The sequence below is a fragment of the Phocoena sinus genome, chromosome 4 (genome assembly GCF_008692025.1).
Source record: "Phocoena sinus isolate mPhoSin1 chromosome 4, mPhoSin1.pri, whole genome shotgun sequence".
Lineage (NCBI taxonomy): Eukaryota > Metazoa > Chordata > Mammalia > Artiodactyla > Phocoenidae > Phocoena > Phocoena sinus.
Window position 1 is genome coordinate 74,684,429 of NC_045766.1, and position 25,678 is coordinate 74,710,106.

Sequence of the window (25,678 nt, forward strand, 5' to 3'; positions counted from 1 at the left end):
CTGAGTTCATCTTAGCACTGGGAGCGCAAAGCTTTGACTTTAATAAGAGTGAGGGAGAAACATGACAGTGAATCAGGGAGACCCGGGTTCTGGTTCTTGCTTTTCCACTCACCACTAGGATTTTCTTAGACGAGTCACTCAGTCTTTCTGGGCGTCAGTTTCCTTACTTGTGGATAATGTGTAAGTACCAGGGTTCCTCATTAACAAAGAAGTGCCTGCTGTCGGAGGCGTTCTATTCTAACCACACTCACCTTGCCAGAGGACAAGGAAAGGCTGGAGCCAGGGCTTCCTAAGACAGCCGTCTCTGGCAGAGGTGTCTGTTTAAGGGCCGCGGGGAAGACAAAGCAGCAGCTGGAAGGGAGGCATCCCCCAGACCATGGAATTAATAGGCTGCTATGTCTGAACATGGGAAACATGCACTTCACTTACCGCCCACTGACTGTTTAAAAATAAACACTTTCATTCATAGGATACTCTGGGTTATAGTTCTAAACAACGGATCAGAGGAGAAAGGAAAGTACAGAAATAGTTTCCTTTGTATGTTTTACAAGTAGAAAAAAAACAATTTTCCATCCACTCTGATAGTCAAAAGTGGCTTAGAAACTTGAAGGCAGGACGTCAAACAGAATTAATTACCTTGCAAGTCCTTGCACACTAGTCTAGAGTATGATTTAGCACCATGATCTTAGGAGGTTTGGGGGGCATAGTCTTTTTTTTTTTTCCTTCCCAGTAAGAAAAAAATTAGGAAAAATCCTAATGAATGCAGATTATCTTTTTAAAATGCCCCTAACTTAGAAAACTAAAATGAAGCGAGGACACAGCCTGTTGCCTGAGGCTGAAGGACTAAGGCCAAAATACTAGGTCTAGAAACTAGGGCCAAATGGTCCTTGTAAACCCATACCTTTATTAATACAATCCCTAGTATTCAGAAAACGATCATCTCAAACTCTTCCGACCCTGAGGTAAGCAAATGAGAGTAGGGTCAGAGACAGAACCTTCCCCGTCCCTGCTGCACATTCAGACCGCTGAATTCCTCCGCTAGCTTGAGCAAATGCGCTGAGTCTTTGCTACGTTCTCCTTTCTTTGGCTCCCCATCAGAGCTCCTAACTTTTGCTTACTTGCTCCAAAATGTAAGCAAGCAAGTGACCAGGTTTTCTCCTGAGACAACTGCATCCCTCCACGCCGCTTCAAATACCACTTCCTGGTCCTCTGCCCCTCAGGAACTGAGCCCCAATACTCTGGCCAGAGGAGGGCATCATTTCCACCGGAGCCCCTTCGGACAGGAGGCCCCTTCCAACCAGCATCTCTGTGGCCATTTCCCAAATCACTGATCTTGGTCTAAATTTAGGTCTCTGGAAACTATCCCAGCCTCAGCTCCCTGAGTTCCAGCCTCCCAGAAGGCAGAGCAGCCCAGGCAGCGCCGGTGAGGCATCTCAGAAGGAGAGGAAATCCAGACTCACTCTTCACCCTCGCCAGTTCTGCTAAGCTCTCATGACGTGAGAGGTCTGGCTGGCCACCTCAGTCTTCTGCCCCTCAGACAAGATCTCCATGCTGTGACATACCTCCTCCAGCCCTGCTCCTTCCCCTTTGGCCGGCACAAAGAGACCACTGGCTCCTGAGGTCAGGCTCCACCATGGGAGAAATTCCTCTAGGGGTTAACTCTCCAGGGGTGGTTAAGCCAACAAGAAGTCTTGGGGGAAGGAAGGTTGGGGCACTGTCCTACCTTGTCACTGTCCACTGTGTTCTGAGAGGTCCTAGAGGCAATGGAGATGGTGTCTGGCTGGCTGCTCCCATCCCCCTGGCTGTCAACATCCTCTACTCCATCCCTGCAGGAAGAAGAGAAAAGCAACAGGGGTGGGGGTGGGGGGAGCGACTGTGGGCTTAGAGCACACAAGGGTTTCCAGCTGGGCTGGCGGAGCAGAGCCTTAGCGCTTTCCAGCAGGGATGTGTCTAAAATTATCCCATGAAAGGAAGCAGTCCCATGTAATTTTCAATGATGTCACTTCTTGCACTTAGCAAATACATAATCACTATGTTGATAACTGAACACAAATGACTCCTCTCCATAACTCCTCGGGCCCACGGTGCAGAGTGGGCAGCTACTTACTTATTTTCACAAGAATGGGTCTATAAAAGGCAGTAGGAAGAAGTATGTCCTGCTTAGAACCTAGGCTTCTCTCCAGCTGCCTGGGTCATCTGCAACAGTCCCAGAGTTCAGGGTATTCAAACAGATTTTCTGTATATGATGTAACAGGGTGGGGGTGGCTTATAGCTGGCTTATAAAGAGAAGAGAACTGAGAAGATATCTTTTTGACCTGTGTTTCTTTTGCTCAAGAAAATGGGGTGGGACATCTTCTCTGGGGGAGATTATCCTTGGGAAGGTCAGACCCTCAACTTCTGGGTCTGGAGGAGTTTATTGCCTTCATTTTGGTGGGTCTTGGTGATCTCATGCTTATTTATGATGATTTCTTATTAACACAGAAGACCAAGGCATCTTCTCAAAGATAAGAGGACGGTCACAGATTCTGCAGCAGCTTTTGAGCCAGCTGTGCTCCTGAGTGTCTGGGACCACACTGCTGTCCCATTCACATGCTCCCTCAACTCTCCAGCTTTAGAACTGGGTCCCAATCCTACACTGAACCCAAAGCTCTGGCCAACGGGGATTAGATGCCTGGGAACTAGTGAAGGCTGAAGAGTCTGTGTCAGGAAAAACTGGAGATGTGGGCCAGGGGTTGGATAAACCAGCCCAGGAAGTGACAGCTCTTGCTATGGAGGTCTTTGTGAAAGTCACACCCCTGATACTGCTTATGGAGAAGTATAGCCTTAGGGGAAATGGGAACTCAGTGCCTGACAGTGTTACCACGTGGGCAACATATCCCATATACCGAAGCTCAGAGTCTAAATAACTACAATCTGGAGTGTGAGTGTGTGTGGACATGCATGTGCATGTGGGCATACATGGGATGCCAATGTACATACACTGGGTCTGCTAGTCATAAAAAGTGTTTTCTCCCACCCAGAACACTTCTAAGTCAATTGTTCTCTCACCACCATTTGTGGGCTTGGGAAATGCCAATTTATTTTAATAATATAAGCCACAGATTCATAGGAAGGAAGATCTGCTGTAGAAAGAAATTATGTGATGTATTTCAAAACCAAAAATAAAGGAGTTTCAGATCATCTGTTGTTTCAGATATCTGGACCAGTGCTCCCCACCATTTGTAGACAATTGAGAGCTGGCTGTAGTGCTGCTTCCCACTATTCTGGCCCATTGCAGGCCCTTCTGGTCCACACCAGATGAGGCCAGTTCTGGGGGATGTGGGGAGTCCATCCAGGAGCGTCGGTTGCATTACCCAAGCCAGTCCACTCCTCTGTAAACTCTGTCCCCATCTGCAGGGAGCCAAGCTAATGAAATAACACAATACCTGGCTCTTCTCTGCAGAGACTGCCAAGGTTTCTCCCCCTCTCATCACAGGACAATGACCAAGAAAAGGTGTGAGGCATTTCCAAGATATGTCCATCCCATGTTCTAGAGATGCTCAAACTCTCCTACTATAGGAAAAAGGGGTTTTTTTTGCAGAGTAACCCTAGATAAGCTCACCTGAATATCCTTCCCATTATGGTCCTGGACCTTCAATTCCTTATAACTGTTTCCATTCTCTCTTCTTTACTGAAGTAGAGGCTTCCTACAGCAGGGTCTGTCTCTAGTGCTAAACTAAGTCTGCCCCTTACCTGGACTCTGGACAAAGGTAACTGAAATCAAAATAACCCCTCCCTAACACAGTCATAATTGTTCCTTCAGCACAAGAGGGGACCTTATCCTGGTCATGCTGGTCTTGGGGCTCCTGCCTCCTGGAGGAATCTCTCTCTACCTTAGCCACACCCTCCTTTTGGCTACCACCTCCCTTGGTGGCTCCCAAGCCTGTGTAGCCTGGTTGGCACCCAAGGGTCAACTAAAATCTCCTGAATTTAATCCATTCATGAATAGGAGAGGAGAGGACAGCCTGTTATCACCAACATCCATCACCTCCATAACTCTGTTTTTGTTTTGTTTTTTCTTTTCCAAAACTGGTATGAAGCTTTTATATGCTTTCTCTTGAAGTGCCCTCCAAAAGAGTCATTGTAGGTGACTGTAACATGGAGACATGAGAAAGAAATACTTAAGCAGTCATCACTGGTCTTAGGAAAACTCAGACTCAGAAGGGCCCAGAGAGATGCAGATATAAAAAATAAGTCCTCTTCTGCCCCATCATTCTGCTTATCTCAGATGAATGAAGACGAGGACTCTTGGGGCTTGCAGTAAGAGCTGCAGTGACAGTCCCACCATACCACGCCCACATTACGGTCCTTTGGCTGTCTAGCCAGTCCAGAGAGCCCCGACTCAAAGCCACCTCCTTCCCAAAGATTTCCCCAGACACTTCACTCCAGTGCTCATCCAAGTCCCCTCTCCTTGATGCCTGCAGCATTTCCTGTCCCTACGGGTGGTCCTGCTTCTTCTTGTCTAACTATTCCACCTGTGAGATGTGACTGTCAGGTGGTTCTTGAGGGAATGGACTCATCTTACACTTCCTTTTATCTTCCCCAGGCACCCAGCACCGTGTTTATCAGAGGACAGGTGCCCAGGGAAGCCCTGCTGAATGTAATTGACAGTAACAGTAATGAGATGCTTAAAGAGAAGGTGACTCCTCTTAGGTAGAACTCAGTGGGGTGTCACAGAGAGGGGTGCCGCCTTCAGAGTGCACCGCCCCGTGGAAGCAAAGGTTCACCCCACCCCCACTCCCGGAAGCCTGTGAGGCTGTGCTGGGGGCAGAGACGCTGGTTACCTCTTACTATTGTTCCTCTGTTTGGCTGGTGTTTTGGGGAGCTGAATTGGCTCCTTTAAAGCTCCTTTCAGGTGAATGATCCTCTCTTGAATCACCTCGCGTATGTTCTTGATCCATTCCTGCTTGGTTTCTATGTTGGAGGCCTGGAGTGCCATAGGGAGAGAGAGTGAGAATCCCATTTCCCTTCAATCCACTGAGACAGTTCTCAACCCTCCTCTTGCAGGCTTAGTCCATCATCTTCAAGGATACCAAATGTTGGAGGGGTTTATTTCTCTCGTTTTATACTTGTGACTCTTCAATCCCAGAGACATGCCTTCTTCAACTCCTAGAACAGGGCTATGACCCCAAGACTCAATGTAGATTTCTACGGGATGATTTTCAAAGTTATTTAATAACCTGGGAGGCACTGACCAACACTGATAACTGCCCCTGCTGGGCCAAGGGTTAACACTTCAGTTACTAGATTCTGAGGAGGTCTGGGGAGTACAGGAGGGGCAGCAAGGGGGCATTTGGAGGCAGCAGCCATTTACCAACTGGTATAACTGGATATACGTCAGGAGGCTCAACACCTACATGGCTGCCTAGGTTTGTACTGATTGAAAGTCAGTCCTGGGTTTTTAGCCCGGTAAACCTGTTCATTGAAGGCATTGCTACCACTCCACGAATACCCCATTTGTCTTCCTGGAAGTTTTTTCAGGTACTTCTGCCTCATGTCAGGTAGCAGCTGTGCTGGCAATTCAGAGTAAACAAGTGTGAAGCTTGGTCAGGGCTGGCCCATCTCTTCCTTGGGGATGGGCACTTCCCTGGTAAGCACATGGCTGGTGGGTGCGCCGTGTGCAGGATCTCTCCTCGGTTACACTAACAGGACCACAGGCACTGACTCAGTTCCCAGGCTACATGCACTCTGGGGAGCTGAGGTGACTCCTTACGGCCCCTTCTCCACACTCCTCTCAATCAGCATAGTTCCCATGTTAGTATGGTTCACTAGAGCTCCTAGAACATAAGTTCCCAGAGGAACTGGGTTCATATCCCATACATAGTTATCCTCCACAGCACTGAGCAGAATACCTTACATGTGGAAGGTGTTCAGGAAGAAAAATGTTGAGTGAATGTGGAGCAAATCAAGGTGCCGTTTACCAAAGGGTCATTTGTTGTCCTTGCCACTTGAAGGAGCCATATGGACAGAACGTATTTAAGTGGGCCCTGTTGAGGCCATTCCTTGCCTTCTTCCCGCCATGCTCCAACAGGTGCCTGCACTTAGGAGACCACCTATCTTGAGATTTCAGGCTACTTTCATGATAGAATTTGCATCTCAACACCCATGTGAAGCTGCCCTTCCCGAGAGAGAGAGAAGCCCAGTGGCCCGGTGGAGGAGTCTCCAGGCCCCAGCTTTCAGGTGGATCCTGCCCACATCCCTCCGCATTCCCTTCAGCTATCCCCAACCTTGGTCTTGTGCCCAACAGAGAGCAGTACTTACTTTCAGCACTGTTTTATTGTCTGAGGATGGGGTGCGCCCAGACCACAAGGCGAATTTGCAGGGATCGCCCTCTACGTGCTCCGTCACACCCAGCTCTGAGGTCTGTAGACAGGAAATGCCTGTGAGAGGCGGGGAAGGGGAGGGCAGTGGGGAGACTTAGGGCTGGGGTTGGGAAGGGAAAGGCAACAGAGAGGAGAGGACCGAGGGAGGGGCTCTGTCAATCAAACTTAAACAGATCGGATGTTCTGTTCTTCTACCCAGGATGCAAGGACCTACAGGCACGTGCCTGATGAGCAGGTAGCAGGGAGGGAAGGTGAAGAGGGAGGCGCCCAAAGCCAACTGGAAGAAGAACGGTGAACGCTAAGATGCAAAGGTGGGAGTTGAGGGGGCGCTTTCCAACTAGGATGCATTTTCATTTGTCCAGGATGGTTTTGGTGTGGCGCCAGGGGAGAGATGAGCGGAGTGTTCAAGATCCCTTCCTACCCAAGGGCACTATGCAAATGGGGAGTCTCGTCTGACCCCACCTGCCCCACCTACCAGTAGCTTGTTCTTGTAAACATATTTTGTGTGTCCTGAAGAGTCTTTGATCTCCTTGCTGAAAACCAAGGAGATCTCAAAGAGGAACAGGTGTCGCTCGCGCCCCTTCCGGATCAGCGACTTGGGGTCCCACACTTGAAAGGCATCCTGCAGAATCAGCTCCCCCTGCACGTCCAGGTTCTCGTCGAACCCTGAAAAACACCCAGGTCTCCTCTCCAGAACCAGTATCAGTGGAACCTCCTGCAAAGCTCCTGTGCAGCCTCCCCCAGCCCCACTGTCAGCCGGGGACCTCCTGCAAAGTAAACCCCATCTCTCCTTCTCCCTCCACAGCTCCCACTGTCCCTGTCTTGGAGCTCGGAGTGGGGCTGAGGACAAACGCTGCCTGCCTGAGTGCCCTTGACTCTAGCCCATTTGTTGTTGCTTCATTTCTTACGTTCCATTCCTAGGACTCTTCCTAGGATCGCTCCTATACTGCGTGGTGCACAAGCCTTCAACAATTTATATTCACGCCACTTTAATAGAGGTTCTGAAACTTTAGTGTGGGTAAGAATCACCTAGATCGCTTATGAGAACACAGATTCCTGCCCATTCCTCAACGCCCAAGACACTGGGATTCAGTAGGGATGGGGTGGAGCCCATGAATTTGCGCTCTGACGAGCTCCCAGGTGCCGCTGCTGCTGGTGCACAGAGCATCCCTTGAGTAGCTGGATCCGGAATACACGTCAGGGACAGGCCGGAGGAGAGGGTACTTACAGAGGCGGACGTGCAGGGGTGGGGGTGGGCGTGGGGAGCAGGTGCAAACAGAAAAGAAGAGGTGGAGAAAGTGTGACACTAGGAATATGTTCAGATGGACAGGGTTCAGTCTAGAGCAGGTAATCAGGGCTCCTTTGCATGAAGAAGTGGGGCTTCCTGTGCTAAGGGTGGCCCAGGAAGTACTGAAACCAGACCAAGTCTTTTAGATGGCGTTGGGGCGGGGCAAGTGGTGGGGGGTGATGGAGCCCAGAAGAGAGAAAATACCCCACAGGTTTACCATGTACAATGGAGTAGACTCACCTTCCTTATCTCACCTGTTTGTCAGCCCAGATTGGGATACTGAGTATTAACACATCGAACAGTTTCCACCCCAAAGAGGCTGCTCTGCCCATATCTGCTCTGTTCTGCGGTGTTAGGAGCACTTATTGGAGTCTCACTCTACCAGGTTTCTGGGTCCCAAGAGCATGGTTCCAGCCGTTGAACGTGCTTCAGCAAAGTCCTATCAGGTTTAGCTGGCTGGACTTTTCTTACCAGCTAGGAAGGGCATGAGGGTAGCTGCATGCCAACGTGAATGTACTTAATGCAACTGAACTGTACATTTAGAACTGGTTAGGACAGTAAACTTCATGTTACGTGTATTTTAGTATGTAAAAGAAGAGCAGGGCACAAGGCTAAAGACGGTGCGTGTGTGTACGTGCAGGATTTCTACTTATTCTGATGACAAACGCAGTGCAAATGTTATGCAGAGGAGGAGGGCTGCTGTGGGTCAGGGGCTCCAGCACATTTATAGTAAGGATGACAGCCTGTCCTGCTCTACCTCGCAGGCAGCAAGTTGTCCACATATTTGATTCGGCACAGGCCTGGAGGCAGGTGTTAGCTGAGCCAGCCCCTGTGGATCTCCTCTCACGCTTCCCCAGGACCTATGTAACAATTTGCCATTTCTCCTCTCTTCTAGCTTGGCCCCTTGCCTGACTTCATGCCACTTCCCTCCCATGACACAAGCTTCATGGTCTTAGGAAAGGAGGCGGCTCCCCTGAGGAGGCTGAGAGGACAGCTACCTTCCAGCATGCTGACGTGCATGGCATCATTGGCTTTCTTTGGGACGCTGAGCATCACCTCCAGGCCATCCTTGAGCTCCCCTTTCCCTTCTTCGCAGCAAGTTAAAAGTTCCTGCGAAAAAAGTCCGGATACATTGAGAACCGTTTCCCCCAGCTTCCCCACCCTCCTGCTACCTAACGCCTCAAGGCAATTATATACCAATTCCTCAAGGAATTGTATACCAGCTTCATTCTCTGTAATGGTCCCCTCTGAGGTATAAGGAAAGTGGGGTGGGGTGGAAAGGTTATCTCCAAAGAATTCAACCACCATGCTTTTCCCAGGCTGAGCTTCCTCAGCTCAGTCTAATCCAAACTAACTCAATTCAACCCAACTCCCAAATGGCTGGCACTAGAAGTCAGCAGCTAGGGCATTCTCTGTCACTCGACTGACCTCCTGGAGGTCAGGGAATACCCCTGGCAAAACACATGAACAGAGGTGCAGTGCTGTGTGATCATAAAGACGAGACAAATGGTGTGCGAAGGACACACGGCGCTCATACATTGCTGCGTGCCTACTGCCAGCACCACTTTTATTTACACACCTCTACTGCCTGAATGATTTCCACCATACTGGGAGCAACTTGGGGTTACGGACATTACAGGCATAGTTTTTCAGTTATCAAAGATTTTTAGATCATATGGATCAGGAGTTCCTAACCTAGGGCCAATAGATGGGGTTCTGGATTAGTCCTTGCGTTGTCAGATGAGGACACTGTGATTAATAGGGACAGAGATTTCCCCCAGGTTATAGAATTCACTAGAGGCCATGCAGGAGCCTGAATCCAGGTCTCCTGAACCCAAATCCAAGTACTCCATCCACCACGCCAACCTGTCTTCCACCTGTCCTCCTGGAGCGTGTCCTCTCTTTTACATCCTCATTGGAGACTAGGTCATTACTATATCCATAAAAGATATATAGTATCTGGTGGATGGAGAAAAGATAATTTCCAACTGTTTTAGTAACCATAAAGGCCACTCGGAATGATTTCACCCAAACCAGAAGAATGCTGGCTTTCATTGTTCCTATCAGGGTTATCGTATCTTGCTCACTTGGACAATGGGAAGGAAAAGGTTAAGAGATCTACAATCCATACTCTCTCCTTCTGTGGAGGAGAGAGGGAATGGTGTAAGGGAAGGCAGGGAATGGGTGGATGGGTGGGGATGCATTTCCAGGAAAGAAAGAAGTTGACAAGATCAAACCTTATAAACACATTAATGACAGACCTCTTGACAAATTAGTAGTACTTGCTAGCAGGAGAGTACTTATTTATGGAGTGCTGTTAGTAGGATATATCTGGTCTGTCTAGGACTTCTCATGGTAAACGAACATAGAATCCATGGGCAATATCACATAAGTTACACAACTGTCTAAGTAAAAAGTGATTACATTTCATGACCAAAATGGCTCTCTTCAGGGTAAGTGATAGGATGCAACCTACATCATTTAGAAACCTCGCATGTTAATCAGGGCCACAGCACATCCTGATGCTGTAAGAAAGGACTTGGAGCTATTGGTGATCTTCTCTCTGTGTTTTATCTCTGTTTTGGGATTATTTGTATCTTTGAAATTATTAGTAAAGCTTTATACTTGGTAAGATTATCTGATTAATGAGCATCTGATATGAGAATCCAAGCCTTTGTGTCATCTTGGATACATTTCCATATGAAGAAGAGAGCTTTGAGTGTCCAAAGAAGAGGTGAACTGCCCAGAGTACATGTTTGGGAGGTAGACATGATCAGTTCTCAGCTCTGTCCTTGGTTCCAGTCAGTATAATAGCATCATCATTCAGAAAGCTGTATTTACTTCTGCCAACCTGAAGTTCTCTGATTCTCCCCATCCTTTCCTAATTTTGATCCTCCCAACCTGTTCTCATACATCATCAAAGGAACTTCTAGGCAGAAACATAAGACAAAAATAAGAAATATGCTTCAGGGATTTCCCTGGTGGCACAGTGGTTAAGAATCCACCTGCCAATGCAGGGGACAAGGGTTCGAGCCCTGGTCCAGGAAGATCCCACATGCCGTGGAGCAACTAAGCCCGTGCGCCACAACTACTGAGCCTGCACTCTAGAGCCCGTGAGCCACAACTGATGAGCTCGCATGCCACAACTACTGAAGCCCACGTGCCTAGAGCCTGTGCTCTGCAACAAGAGAAGCCACCGCAACGACAAGCCTGTGCACCGCAACGAAGAGTAGCCTCCTCTCGCCATAACTAGAGAAAGCCTGCGCGCAGCAACAAAGACCGAACTCAGCCAAAAAAAAAAAAAAGAGAAAGAAAGAAAGAAATATGCTTCAGTTTGCAACAGAAAACACCAATTAGTTTAACCTCCCAAAGTAATTTGGCAAGTCCACCGATCAACTAGCAAAACCAATGAGTTCTCCTCAGATCCCTGCTATGGTTTACGACAAGGAGAAGGCTCCATATTTAATTTAGACTCCACAAGGACAGACGCAGCAGATTTACATGCAGACAGTTGAACACTCTGACTTTCACTTTCATGCAACACCTAAAGGGAGGAACCCCAGAGGATACTGATAATTAAATATCAATTTATTCGGAATAAAACTAACTTTAATAAGAAAATAAATCCCATATTATTTATTTATAGTAAAAGCAAACTATTTTTCTTTTACTCAGCAAGCACTCTGCTACCAGCACATTTAAAAGAGGTCAAATTTATCTTAACTCTTTTTTGTCCCAAATAATTTTTCAATGTCTCTACAACAAATTCCCCCTACTTTACCGTCTCCCTTCTCAGTTACCTGCACGGTCCTCTCTCCCTAAAACATCCAGTTACAGAATGAAGGCCCAGAGCCCACCCCTCCATCTGCCTAAAGCAAAACACAGGGAAGCCCATCCATCCTCTACTTCCCTCCCTTGTCCGTGTCACAAAATTCATCCTAGGAACTTCAGCCTTATGGGATTAACAGGGAGAGGTGACAAACTATAGTTCTTTTCGAACTGCATCTTAATTGATTTAAGACCCTGGCAGTGTGGGTGGGCATGCCAGTTTTGTTTTGTTTTTTCAATGCACAACCCCACCAATTCCCGAAAAGGCTTTGGGATACTTAAATTTGAAAACCACAAAAATAAATTAAAAAAAAAATCTTCTGGCACAAGAAAAATCATTTAGAAGCGTCATGCATCAAGTGGGCTAGAGAAGGAGAGGATAATTATACACAGAAATCTGGCTAAGGAGAAATTCCTGTAAGTAACCACAAAAGTGGATGCTAACTCTCTGACAGTCAAAGGCAAAGAAGGACCTCAAGCTCTTGTGATTTAAAGGTAGGAAGCACACCAATTTTTCAGAAGAGAAGCCTCTCGCCACCACTCCGAGATCTTAGGAGGATTTCTGTGAGTCTTTATATAAGAAAATTCAAAAACAGACAGGATGGCATCCTCAAAATGCCAGCAGCAGTTCTGCCTGAACAGCCGTGATGTTCTGCACATAGTTATTTCTGATACCAGTCTCAATAAAGGGCAAGGGCGTGATGCCCTGTGGTGATTCTCTAAGTCATTTCTTCAGGGTTGGGAGACTGGAGGGCCTGGAAGTGAAGCCCATTGTCTCTTCCTGGAGTCGAAGAAGGAGATGGCTTGAAGGAGGAGGCTGAAGGGGAAGAAGGATGGTGCAGGGCCCTCCCCTGATCCAGAGGTGAGAAGAGAGGTCAGGGCATGACTCACTGCTGCCCCCACTCTTATCACGGAGCTACAAGTGCTAAGGCAGGAAGACCCCACAGACTGGAAAGCTGGGCACACCCCAACGTGACTAGAATCTAGATTGGAAACTAGACTGGTTTTCAGATTTAGCGAAGCAGATAGAATATGTGAGGTTCAGCAAGCATCTCACAGAGCTGAACTTCAACAGATTTTCTCTGGAACTATACTACTTATGACATGCCTCTCCCTATGCTTTTATCCTTTGCATTTGAGGAGCGACGAGCAAAATATTCAAACTTAGGGAAAACTCCATGCTTGCATATTAAGAATTAATACAGATACAGGTTATATAGCTGCCTATGATATTGACGTCCCAGGCTTTCTGTGGGGAAATGTCATATTTTCAGACTGTCAGTGTGTCCTTCTCTGAGAAGAATCAGCCCAAATCACTCAGTATTTTACATAATTTGATTATTTGACTTTCAAAGAAAAAGATGTTGGAAAAAACCCAAATCTCTTGGTTGGCTCCAGAAGAACCCCTAACATATGGGATCCTACAGATACAGAGTGCCACTGTGTTTTAATATGTACTTTTTAACTATTTCCTCTCTGAAACCTCCTAGTCTTGACAAACGTGGAGATTAAGGCAATGGTAGGTGCTGCCCTGGGCCTCCACTGCCCACGTAGACTGGCACTGCCCCTAACACCTTGACCCCGGATCCCATCGGAAGCAGGGTCCACCAGGAGGAATCTGTCCAAAAGGGAAGGACAGGAGAGACTCTATGTACCAGCCAGTTCCTGGGGTTGCAGTCACTAAAAGCTGTGCGGTGGTGGATGCATGTGAAAATGGTCACAATCCATTCCTGCTCCCATTTCTCCTCTCCCCCACCCCAATAAGCATCTGGAATTTCATGGGATAGAACATGCAGTCTAGAACCAGCAGTGCCAGCGTGGGCTCATCTCTGAAGTTCTGCTCCAGGTAGAGGAAAGGTCTTCAGGTGGAAGCTTTCCCATCCTCGGGCAAAGCTGGGACTCCCTGGGCCTGGTCAACAGTGTGGTCAGGGTGGCAGAGAGGGGAGGGCAGATACCTTCAGGAGCAGCTGGTACTTAGTGATCCTCTGGACGGGCTTAATTAGGTAGGAAGAGATGGAGTTGGCCAGACCGTGCCGCTGCTGTATCTCCTACAGGGAGTAAAAACAGGCACCGTTAGACACAGAGGGCCATGTGCACGTATGTCTTCTGGGAGGAGGTGGGCTGGGTTAAGGAGAGAGGAGAAAAGGGAAAAGGCCACACAACTATGAGAGACTGCTCTTCGATGGGAAAAGGAGGAGGAATGGCATTCTATCAAGGGAAAATGTATACACCAAAACACACAGGAAATAATCATTGTATCTTTAGATGATAATGAGGACCATACCTGAGCAGAACAGAGGGTCACACCTAGATTCTAGAAAAGTGAAAATACACTTAGATGAGAAGATGGATGTAGGTCGTTGATGGGGTGGAGCTAGAAGCATGAATTAGGATGTGATGGGGAGCTTCTCAGGGGTAAAGTATTGTAGATCTTAAATAGAAGCAACATATGGTGAAAGCAATGTTTCAGAAAGATTAATATAAGCCTAATAGCAACACAGAGGGTGGAAGCTGGGAAATAAAGACAGAGAGACCAGTTCAGAGATTACTGCCAAAGTCCGAGCGTGTAAACACGCAGTTACCATATGATCCAGCAATTCCACTTCTAGGTATATACCTGAGAGAAATCAAAACATATGTCCACACAAAGACTTGTATAAAATGTTCACAGCAGTATTATTAAGAGCAGTGAAAAGCTGGACACAACCCAAATCTCCATCAACTGATGAATGAAAAAACAAAATGTAGTATAGTCATACAATGGAATATTATTTGGCCATGAAAAGGAACGAAGTACTGAGACGTTACAACATAGCTGAATCTTAACTTTATGCTAAGTGAAAGAAGTCAGTCACAAAAGAACACATATTATATCATTCCATTTTTAATGAAATGTCCAGAAGAGGAAAATCTATAGAGATGCTTAGAGCTGGGGGAGTAGGAAGGAGGATAAGGTGGAGGAGTGGTAGCTAAAGGGCGGGGGCTTGCTTTATGAGATGATGAAATAGTTGCACATGTGTGTGAGTATACTAAACAATTAAATTGTACCCTTTACATGTATGTATAATATACATCTGTATCTCCAGGTGTGTAATGTGGGGGCTTGCCATAAACAAAGATTAGTGAGAACAAATCGTTGGGAGGATTACAAGAAATATTTTAAAGCTCGACAAGATAGGACTTGCTACGCAGCTATGAAGGAGGGTGAAAAAGAGGGAATAATATTTAAAAAAAAATTCCATTTTCCGCCAACTATCCCAGAAAGTAGCAATTTTCTCACTCATTTGCCTCTTCCCTAGAGGTGTGTAGTTATAGCAGGACTTATTCAAGGAAAATGGGCAAACAGCGGACAGCTTGACCCTATCTGGGCAAATGAACATTGTGAGTTTACTTGGGGGCTTTGGCAGGAGAGGACAGGCCATAACGCACCTTTGACAGGCTTCCCGCTCTGACAAGATGCCAGTTCGGGGAAGGCTTCATGTGGACAGGGAGGAAGGGGCGGCCTCCGGAGGCTTGAGGTCAGCCCAACCAAGCTTAGTAATCAACATGGCACCAGACACCACAGCCTCACGGTTCCCACGTTTGGAGTAGAAAATTCCAGATCATGTCAATGTACGGGTCTTTCTTGGACTTGGATTTTCTGTGCTCTCTTTACAATAATGGATAATAAGACTGTCTTTATTGGGGGCTTACCTCTTATAGAAGGAGGGCCTGAGGTAGACGGTTTCTAGGTGTAGAATTTAGGGAAACCCTTCCGATGGAAGGGGGAAAGCTACAAAGATGATGCTTTCTGGAATGCTTTGGGAGCAGTCAGGAGGGTTTACTGCTCTCCCTCCCCACCTCTGGGCCAAGCCCCAGGAACTGCTACTGGTCTGGTTTTCTGGCTTCCACTGGCCTCCCCAACTAACGTAGAGGCTCATCAGGCATGACGTTGGAAAATGGGGGGTGGGGGGTGAAATTTGGAGTATATCTGACTGCAAGTCAAAGTTTAGAAACAGGGATATGAGGAATGTAGGACTAGAGGAGAACACAGTTTAGCACCCGACATTGTAACATGTACAAAACGAGCCAGGCAACCCATGAGTCAACCTCAAGGGACTCACAGGTGGGGGGAGGTGTGTGTAATAGGAAGGTCCACCGTTAACCTGCCGGAAGGCAGACTGTTACAAACGCCGTAGAGAGACACAGGTGATACTGCACGCATAGAGAGAGGCGAGGATTTACGCAGGAAGCAACACGTGACCTTTAAAGGCTAGAAAGTACTTCTAAGAGTGTCTGTGTGGGCCCGTGTGCCCGCCTGCACCTGTGTGGGCAGAGGGCTCACAATCCATTCTAGGCAGGGAGAGCAGTGTGAGCAAAGATAAGGAAGGAGAAGAGTGAGGCGTGCTCAGAGCACAGGACATGCATTTTCAGAAAAATGTGAAGTGGAAAACAGGACACAGTGCATTTAAAACTTCAGAAAGACCCTTCTGGTTACTATTGGTAAATAACCAGAAACGTCTTAAGAGAAATACATTATTACGCAGAGATAACAGCGCTATAGGGCGTCCCAGACGACAGTCAATAAATTCCGATACCAAGTTAGAGAAAGGCTTTTCTTGGGTTTTCTGTTTAAACGAACATAACCTCAGAAATTCCACTTTGGGACCATTTCCATAGGAATACTCCGTTTTTAAAAATCACGTGTGTTTTTTCTTGTCTGGCTTTTACCCATTCAAGTGTCATTTCTTCACTGAGCAACAAGACCCTTGTAGAGTCATTTCTGTTATAGCAGGGTCAGGCTAGAAAGATGCTCAGAGAAAGTTTATTTTGTAAACTTGAGTGTGGGAACCATGTTGGGAGGTCTGACTCCCCGGGGCCTGGCACACTATCTTGTGCACAGCAGACATTCAAAGATTTATAGATGGAATGAGGTAGGCAGAAAGTTAGATCGACAGATACTAAAATGATATGACTACCAGAATGGCCATCACTGCTGCCACCTATCTCTCACTGAACTTCACTTTTTATTCTCATGTTTTTTTCTCCCTCTGTTCTTCCCGTGCATCCTGCAGTGACCCGTCTGATTCTGTCACTCTCTGGGGACCAGCAGTATATATACCATCATTCACCAACAGGATTGCATCCTCACCCAAAACCAGAGGACCAGACAAGGTACGTCGGCTCTGAGTCTTCTCGTGGCTTCCATCACAGCATAAGTGCTCAACCCTGGCTGCACGTTACTCTCACCTGGAAATGTTTAAAACTCCCAATGCCCAGGCCAAACCCAGGCTGATCATATCAAAACCAGGGCTGGGACCGTAATCACTATTTTTCAAAGCTCCCCAGGTAATTCCAATGGGCAGTCAAGGTTGAAACAATTGCATTAGTCAGTGACTCCCAAACTTGAGCAGGTATCAGGGTCACCTGAAGGGCTCCTTAAAACTCAGACTGTTGGGCTCCAGCCCTGGGGATTCTGATTCAATAGATCTAGAGTGGGGTCCAAAATCCATACTTCTAACAAGTTCTCAGGTGATGCTGATGTGGCTGGGCTGAGAGCACAATCTGAGGAACCCCTACGTTTGAGGAGCTATATATGCAGTAGAAGTGGAATATCCTAGCACGCCTCCTCTGCTCGTGAGATTTATGGCTAGCTGGATTCGGTGTGGAGGCACGGAGGCAAATGCGCCTTATCCGAAACCACAGTACTTGAGATGGGATGGAGTAAAACAAAAGATAAGCACTGCTTTTGTTTTTCTCCACGTTTTATCCACGAGAGAGAGGTTTGGAGGGGCCAGTAAAGGAAAATGAGGAACAAAGGATAGCTAAAAACCCACGACCTCAAAGTAGAGGAGCAATTTCCACCTGCTCATCACTGGTTCAAGGATGCAAATTCACAGCTTACATCAAAGAAGGTGCCTGCGTGCTCCAGGATCAGCTGGTTGGAGTCAGGCTTGTTTTTACAGTAGGTGACGTACATCTGAAATTTGTCTGCCTAAAAAAAACCAAAAACAATAATAGGTCAGCATCCATTAGTTGCTCCCTTCTGCTGACTGCCAGCAAGGGCTGCGCAGTTAAACCCTCAGATATTGCGTGATACAGGGTGATCCGTGGCAAATGTCCTGGGCTCATTGGGCCTGTGCTCCCCTGACAAGCTTTGGGATGCTTTTTTCCTATCAGCAGGGGGAGAAAGCTCACTGAAAGTGAGCTCGTTTTAATACTAGTCAGTGCTAGATAGAATTAAAAAAAATAACAATTCACATATCCTCATGTATCCTGACGCTGGACAGAATTTACTGAGAGATTATCCCCCTTTTTGGATTACCTACAATTGCGCTTCCCATCTTGAAAAATGTCAGCATTTGCTCTGAAAACAAAAGTCAAAGAATGAAAACGAAGTGTGATCTCAGAGGGAGATCTGCTAGAACTCCAAATGTCTCCACGGGGGGCAGTTTGTAGGGCATGTTAAATGCCTATGCTACCATCCCCCACTTCCCAGAAGCAGTGATGGGGGAAAGGAAAGCAGGGTGACCCTCTGGGGTAGGGTCTGAACAATGAGTCCTAACCAGATTTCTACTTCAAGTCAAGAATTTTATGGCTTGGTGAAAATTCATTTCTTATGTCTTTGGGATCCTCTGGGTCAGTGTTTCACAGCCTTTCCACCAGAAAAGGTGTGTGTACTTTGGCCACCAAGCACTTTTCCCATTTGTGAAATGCTCCCATCCTCGTGCCTATACCACATTGGGGATGTCCTCTTCTAAGAAAGCAGCCTAGCTACGTTTTAATTATAGCAGGTTTCATTTATGCCACCACTTTCCCAAGTCCTTTATATATATTAACTCGTTTGTTCCTTATGAGAACCCTATGTGGTGAGTTCTATTACTATCATCCCCCTTTTACAATTGTGAAAATGGTGGCATAAGGTTTGTTAAGTAACTTTAAATTCCCATAGTTACAGAGTGGTGGAGCCCAGGCCAGCTGCCTTCAGGCTTCTTGGTAATAACTGTTGCTGTTCAATACATTGCAAACAACTCTTTCTACCCTTTACTCCTGCACCACACTCATAAATTAAGATTATAAGACTTAAGAAAGTCACTTTGGGATGATTCTTGGCAAAATGTGCATACTTTACACAATCATGAAAGGTTTTCTGAAACCAGTTTTAGGGTTTATATACTACCTGGGAGGCATTCATCATCCCTAAGAGATGTTGATAAACCATACTTATGGTTGATGGTAAGGCAAATCCTTACCATATGGTTGATGGTAAGGCAAATGTATGAAAGGTAAACGTATGAAAGGTATGAAACAAGATACCAAAAAAACCCCCCAAAAACCTTCACTTAATGGTCAATCTCATTTTTTCTCTACACTGGCCATGCAAGGGATCATAAATTATTTATCAGCACTAATGTGAACTGTGCATGGGCTCACGTATTTAGAGGTGAAAAATGTATTAGCACAAAATCAGATGGCAGTCAGACTTCCTTAAGAAATGCGAGTGTGCCAGGAAGCAAATGTTATAGTTTCAGAAAACGGAAGTAACTCAGGTCTTGAGTTGTGGGATGAGCTGTGATATTAATTACATGTCATTTGGCTGGCCAACGTCCTAGCTCTTCTGAAATGTTTCCATATATAGAATATAAAACATAACCATAGCCCTACCTATTCCAGAGGGCTGTTAAGAGCACAAACTCTCCGAAGAGTGAAAACATTTGGAAAAGTAATTAGCCCATTTTGAGTGGAAGTTATGATTAGTTAACTGTTGAATATTAGAGCTCCTGGCCCTGGGGAAGGATTTCCATGTTTAGTTGCACTTATTGTACTAGGTGGACTTCCCTCAAGATGTTGGCACTCATACCATGAACCTGAACTCAGGATAATGTGGCACGGAGATGCTAACAGATACTAATGTTTCTGTTTGTGTAAGTAGAACCTAGTACATTCAGCCCATTTACTTGGGCCAAGAAAGAGAATGACTAGATATGCATCCTGTAGGTCAGAATTGGGAGGGATACCCAAGGAGTCTGTTCTCTAATAAGGAAGAAAATGTAAACAATGGTTTGGTGGATTTCTAAAGTTCTAATTCCTTAACCCTCATCCTGTTAAGAACAAAACAACTCGTGGATGGAGCTGGAGTAGTTCTTCTACCAAGGGTGGGGGTCTTGTTCCAATCTCCTGACATCTCAATTATAGAAAGTTTTTGAGAACTTAAGGTGGAGCTTGGACACACCATCTAAGGACCTTTCCCAAGGAGGGCTCTGCTCCTCAGGGACAGATTGCTTCTTTCAGATCTACTCATGGCCCCTCTCTACAGCCCTTGGTCCTGTGTTAGAATTTCATTGACACCCATCAGCTCAGGCACTGAACAGTGATGTCATCTGGTAGCATCTGCATTCCTGGAAAGCATGTGACAGTGGGAGGAGAAGAAGCTCAGGTCGGTTACCCAGGTAACAAAGCAGTGTCCCACATCCTCAGGCAGCTGCTCATACTTCTCCAGCTCTTTGAGGAAGATGCTGCAAGGGGAGAAAAAGGCCAAATCAGACATCTCTGTACTGCTGACCCCCTCTCCACCAGAGGCTTATACTGAGGTCATCCCAACCTTGTAAACTCTCCATTATTTACACGTGGCTTCTCTACTCTCTAAGCAACACGTGGTAACAAGCGATTTTAAATATGTTGGAACTAATTTCATTAAAATTTTTATTAATTGATTAACTAGTGCTACTTAACATTGTTTCCCTTAAGGGTTTACACTTCTCAGGCTGAAAATAATGAAATATTATACTTGTGTTGGGCATTTCATTTTAACAGTAACTATGACTATTTTTTTCACAAGTAATCTGAGCACGTTGTAACATTTAAAAATATACAGATATAGGTATCAAAAGAACAAAATAAATATCATCTATGATCCCAGAGGTAGGTGGAAAAATTCTGAATCCTACACTGACTTCTTTCCAATTTTTCACTTCCTTCTTCCATCAGTACCCAGTTTGTGCTAAAAGACCGAGTTAACGTTTCCTAATGCTGACATTGTTGGGAAAGAAAATTTAATGGGGAAAAAGTTGTAATACATTTCAAAGCTGAATTGAATTACTACTGAATTATCTGCCATTGTGGATATCTGAGCCATGGCTCCCTTCTCTCTTAATAAATAATAAAGAGTTGACTATCCCAACTTCAAATTAATATATTAAACAATTGGTTTGAGCTCAGAGAACATAAGCTCAAATAAGCCAGAATCACTGGAATGGAATTTGCTTTTTAAAAATCACACAAAGTTTTTCAAATAAAAAATAATATGAGGTTGTGGGGAAACATTCTGGCGGAGATGGAAGACGGTATAATCTTTGCACAGGTCAATTTGATAACATCTATCAAAATAAAAAATGTACTTATCTTTGCCTCTGCAATTTTAATTTTGGAAAATGTCCTATAGTTGTAGTCACGTGTGTAACGTGAAGTATATACATGTAGATTCACTGTGGCACTGTTCATAACAGCAAAAGATGGTCTATAGATGACAAAGTAAACTACAGTACATCCACAGAACCATATACTATGTAGCTATAAAAAATGGCTAAGCTTTTTAGGTTTTCACATGGAAGATCTCCAGGGCAGGCTGCTAAGTAAAAAAAGCAAGGTGTGGAAGAATGTATCTAATATTCTGCCTTTTGTCTAAGTAAATAATACATACTCTTATTTCCAACCCAAGAAACTAATGGTCAAAGTGTACAATTTCAGTCATGCAATATAAGTTCTGGAGATCTATTATATAGCATAATACTTATAGCTAACAATAATGTATTGTATACTTAAAAGTTGCAAAGAGGGTAGATCTTATGTTAAGTGTTCTTATATAATAATAATTGGGGAGAAAACTTTGGGAGGTGATAAATATGTCTATGGCCTTGATGGTGGTGATGGTTTCATGGGTGTAGAGTTATCCCCCAACGCATCAGGTTGTGATATTAAATACGTACAGCTTTTTACATCAACCATACTTCAATAAAGTGGTTAAAAAGAAAGTCATTATCTAAAATGAAAAGACAACCTACTGAATGGGAGAAAATATTTGCAAATGATATAACCAATACAGATTAACATCCAACATATATAAATAGCTCATACAACTCAACATCAAAAAAACAAACAACATGATTTAAAAATGGGCAGAAGACCTGAATGGATGTTTTTCCCAAGAAGACATACAGATGGCCAACAGGCACATGAAAAGATGCCCAACATCACTAATCATCAGAGAAATGCAAATCAAAACCACAGTGAAGTATCACCTCACACCAGTCAGAAGGGCCATCACCAAAAAGAACACAAATAACAAACGCTGGAGAGGGTGGGGAGAAAAGGGAACCCTTCTACACTGTTGGTGGGAATGCAAATTGGTGCAGCCCCTGTGGAAAACAGCATGGAGCATTCTCCAAAAACTAAAAATAGAGCTACCATATGACCCAGCAATTCTACTCCTGAGTATATATCTGAAAAAAATGAAAACTCTACTTTGAAAAGACACATGCACCCCAATGTTCATAGCAGCATTATGTACAATTGCCAAGATATGGAAGCAACCTAAGTGTCCAAGAGATGAATGGATAAAGAAGATGTGGTATATATACAATGGAATATTACTCAGCCATAAAAAGAATGAAATTTTGCCATTTGAAACAACATGGATTGAGTAGGAGGGCATTATGCTAAGTGAAGTAAGTCCGACAGAGAAAGACAAATACTATATGATATCACTTATATGTGGAGTCTAAAAAACACCACAAACTGGTGACTATAACAAAAAAGAAACATAGACTCACAGATATAGAGGACAAGCTAGTGGTTACCAGTGGGCAGAAGAAAGTGGGGAGCAGCAAGATAGGGAAAGGGGATTAAGAGGTACAAACTACTATATATAAAAAAAAATAGGGCTTCCCTGGTGGCGCAATGGTTGAAAGTCTGCCTGCTGATGCAGGGGACACGGGTTCGTGCCCCGGTCCGGGAAGATCCCACATGCCGCGGAGTGGCTAGGCCCGTGAGCCATGGCCGCTGAGCCTGCGCGTCCGGAGCCTGTGCTCCGCAACGGGAGAGGCCACAACAGTGAGAGGTCCGCGTACCGCAAAAAAAAAAAAAAAAAAAAAAAAAAAAGCTACAAGGATATACTGTACAACATGGGGAATATAGCCAATATTTTATAATAATTATAAATGGAGTATAACCTTTAAAGATTGTGAATCACTATGTTGTACACCTGAAAGTTATATAATATTATACATCAACCATACCTCAATAAAAAAAAAAGAAGAGCAAACAGACTTTCACACATGTGAAATGACATATAAAGAAGAGCATTCACCACAGTACTGTCTGAAATAAAAGTCGGTTGGAAACAACACAAATATATTTTTAAAAAGTCATTACCATAGGAAACCAGGTGAAGGAACAGGGCGAATGAAGGTAGTGGTGGGTGGGTCTTCTCGATCTAAACTTTTCTATTTAATTTTGATTTTAAAAATTAATTCAGAAATTAAATTAAAATAAATAAAGTAGGTCTGAATGATTCCATTGTCTACTCTACCATTGGAACAAATAAATTTTACTGATTTGACATACACTACTTGAGTCCCCTTGTCCAGGAATTCTGGCAGCATCTTACAATTATAATTACAATTGGTTATGGATTCTATATATATGTAATTTGTGTTCTCCCTTCAATGACATAGAAAGATGTTGGTTTTGGTTTAAAGAAATATATATGTGCAATTAAAAAATGTTTGGCAAGTCATATTTGGAAGGCCAAAATGCTAATGATTGATAGGATCATAGATGATATTTTTTGTCCACCTGCCATTTAAATTTTCTACAACAAATGGGTACTACTTCAGTAATGAGAAAAAGTCACTTAAAATTTTCTGAAGACTCCTAGCAATACCCATTTGATGATAATCATCTTTCTCCTGAATTTTGGAGTATCCTGATCTGAATCATGGAACAGCAGTGATTATAATGCAATTTGGGCTTACAAAATGCAAATATGCAGTGCTCAAAAATCAATAAGTATCATACTTGTTGCTATTTTTGGAAGAACTGCAGGTGACACACATATATTTAATATGACTTCTAAATTAGAAATAGGAAAAAATTATATAATGCTATAAGTGAGGATCAAATTTTTTTCAAGGCCAGAAAGAAAACATCTTTTTTTGTAGCAAAGAGAAGCAATCTGGCTCATTACTATATATAACATAATACGTTAAAATATTAATCTATTTTTAATATAATTTTTATTTCTGGAACTAAATTCTAAAAGACACTTATTATGTGACTTTTCCATGAGAACGCTAAATAATAAAATGTACAAAATCTTCAGAGGTAGTTTTTTCAGATGTTGAGATATTCTTTACACAGTCATTTCTCATATGGGCTGAACAGGGACGGGGTGGGGGACGGGGGAGTGCTGGAACAGCTTGACGAGTGGGGGGAAGAAACTCTGATGAGCTATTCTAGGACAAGGACTGGTGAAAGGAAATGAACTGCTTTAAAGAAAGCAGGACTAGGAGGAAAGAGTACTTGGAAGAAGAGAGAAAGAGGCGAATTTGGAGCCCTGGGCACCTACAATAAATGCTATTGGCTGTAGGAAACCTCCACTTCCCCACTCTCAGGATCTCACTCCAATCCCCTCCCTCTCACCCCCATGATACATAGGCCCTTCTCCTTTAACGGCAATCAAATAAATGATACAACAGCCCGGATCATGACATTCCACGTAAGATATAAAATTGTATTCTTGCTTTAGAAGTTGCAAGGACTCTGTGACGACTCAGGGAGAGTGTCCTCCTTCCTTGACTTATGACCCAAGGTCAGTGGCCTGGTCACTTAAGGTTAATTTTAAGCGCACAGTGGTAATTATACCCACAGAGTTGATAACTGATCTAGATGCTGAAGATGGTGCTAGAATTTTATTTAATTTAAATAGAGCAATACCCTGACTTTTGGTGACAGTAGGTATCAAAAACCTATGGGAGGAAGCTCTGCTTGAAAATTCTCAAGAAGTGAAAGCACTTTAAAATGAGTTAAGTACACAGACTATCACTGCTACAGTTAATGCCTTTTCGGAAAATGCAGGTTTTAACGGCAGCTGCCACTGCTAGCTCCCCTTTCTACTGACCCGAGGCCTCACTTTCCTTCCCTCCCACAGCCAAGCTCAAGTCAAAGAGCCAGAGTTCACACCTACTCACAGTCGTGAGGGGGTCTTCCGAAGTCTCATTTTTCTCAACTTTAAATAACCTCGTGGGGATGTTGTGAGGATTTAATAAATCCACGTAGGGAAAGAACCCAAACCACTGCCTGGCATATAGCAGGCACTAAATAAACATTCGTTCTTCAGGATCAGTGCTTCCCAATCTTAATAAGCTCCACTCCTGTAGACTTATCCGGAGAGAGCTCTCCCCACCATGCCCCTGTTGGAAAATCTATAGTAGATTACCTTCTCCTAAACCATATCTTGGGAAAATCTTGATTGGGTATTATGCAAAGATTGGATTTCAAGGTCACAGATCATGTAAGTTTGGGAAATGCTGGGCTAAACTAGTTAGTTTATGGCAGGACTTCCAAAATCCTATAATATGATGAGGCACATTATAAATCTCTGAAGTATCTGACAGAGTGTGCAGTGCTTCCCAAACTTCTTTGCGAGTGGAACATTTCTGGGGGGACTTTGTCTTAAGGAACACTCTTGGAAAACCTTAGTTAGTGGACACCACACCTGGCGGTGCACTGCCCTCTGGGTTAGGATCTGAGCATCTGTACTGTTTAGCAAAGCTCCCTGGGTAATTCTAATGCATCCAGTCCATAGGTCAGCTTTTGAAGGCAACTGCCCTATTCCAGCGTGCTTCCAGTTAGATCCTACCTCAACTCCACATGATTTAATTTTTAAATAAAAAAGCCAAGAATTTTAAAAGCTATTTATTTTGTGCTGGGCGTATCAATTCATAACTTTGAGTAGGATGTGCACTACCATCTCAATGTAATTGTTGACGGTAAGTGGCAGTATTAAACTCTATTTTGCTTTTTAATTTGAAGCTTATGAAGATGACAGGTTATGTACGTCTGATCAGTATCATTCTACCTACTTCAAATAGATGTGATGAGTTTAAATTAAAGCACAAGAGGTCACAACACTTCACAAATGATGGGATATTCCTCCTCAGCT

The 25,678-nt window shown here is 44.5% G+C and overlaps 1 protein-coding gene across 10 annotated transcripts in view; it reads right to left on the minus strand.

Annotated features, from left to right (window-relative positions):
• LOC116752734 (kalirin) overlaps positions 1-25,678 on the minus strand; it is a 531,375-nt gene that overhangs the window by 94,548 nt on the left and 411,149 nt on the right. For 9 of the 10 annotated variants that reach the window (XM_032629477.1, XM_032629484.1, XM_032629482.1 and 6 more), the window contains exons 26-33: positions 19,904-19,973; positions 17,363-17,452; positions 13,434-13,526; positions 8,649-8,760; positions 6,838-7,028; positions 6,301-6,402; positions 4,824-4,966; positions 1,724-1,826 (exon numbers count right to left, since the gene is read on the minus strand). In XM_032629477.1, the coding sequence (XP_032485368.1) occupies positions 1,724-1,826; positions 4,824-4,966; positions 6,301-6,402; positions 6,838-7,028; positions 8,649-8,760; positions 13,434-13,526; positions 17,363-17,452; positions 19,904-19,973 (904 nt within the window). Of the gene's footprint in view, positions 1-1,723; positions 1,827-4,823; positions 4,967-6,300; positions 6,463-6,837; positions 7,029-8,648; positions 8,761-13,433; positions 13,527-17,362; positions 17,453-19,903; positions 19,974-25,678 lie in introns of those variants that run through there. The other variant, XM_032629487.1, reaches the window with a different exon arrangement.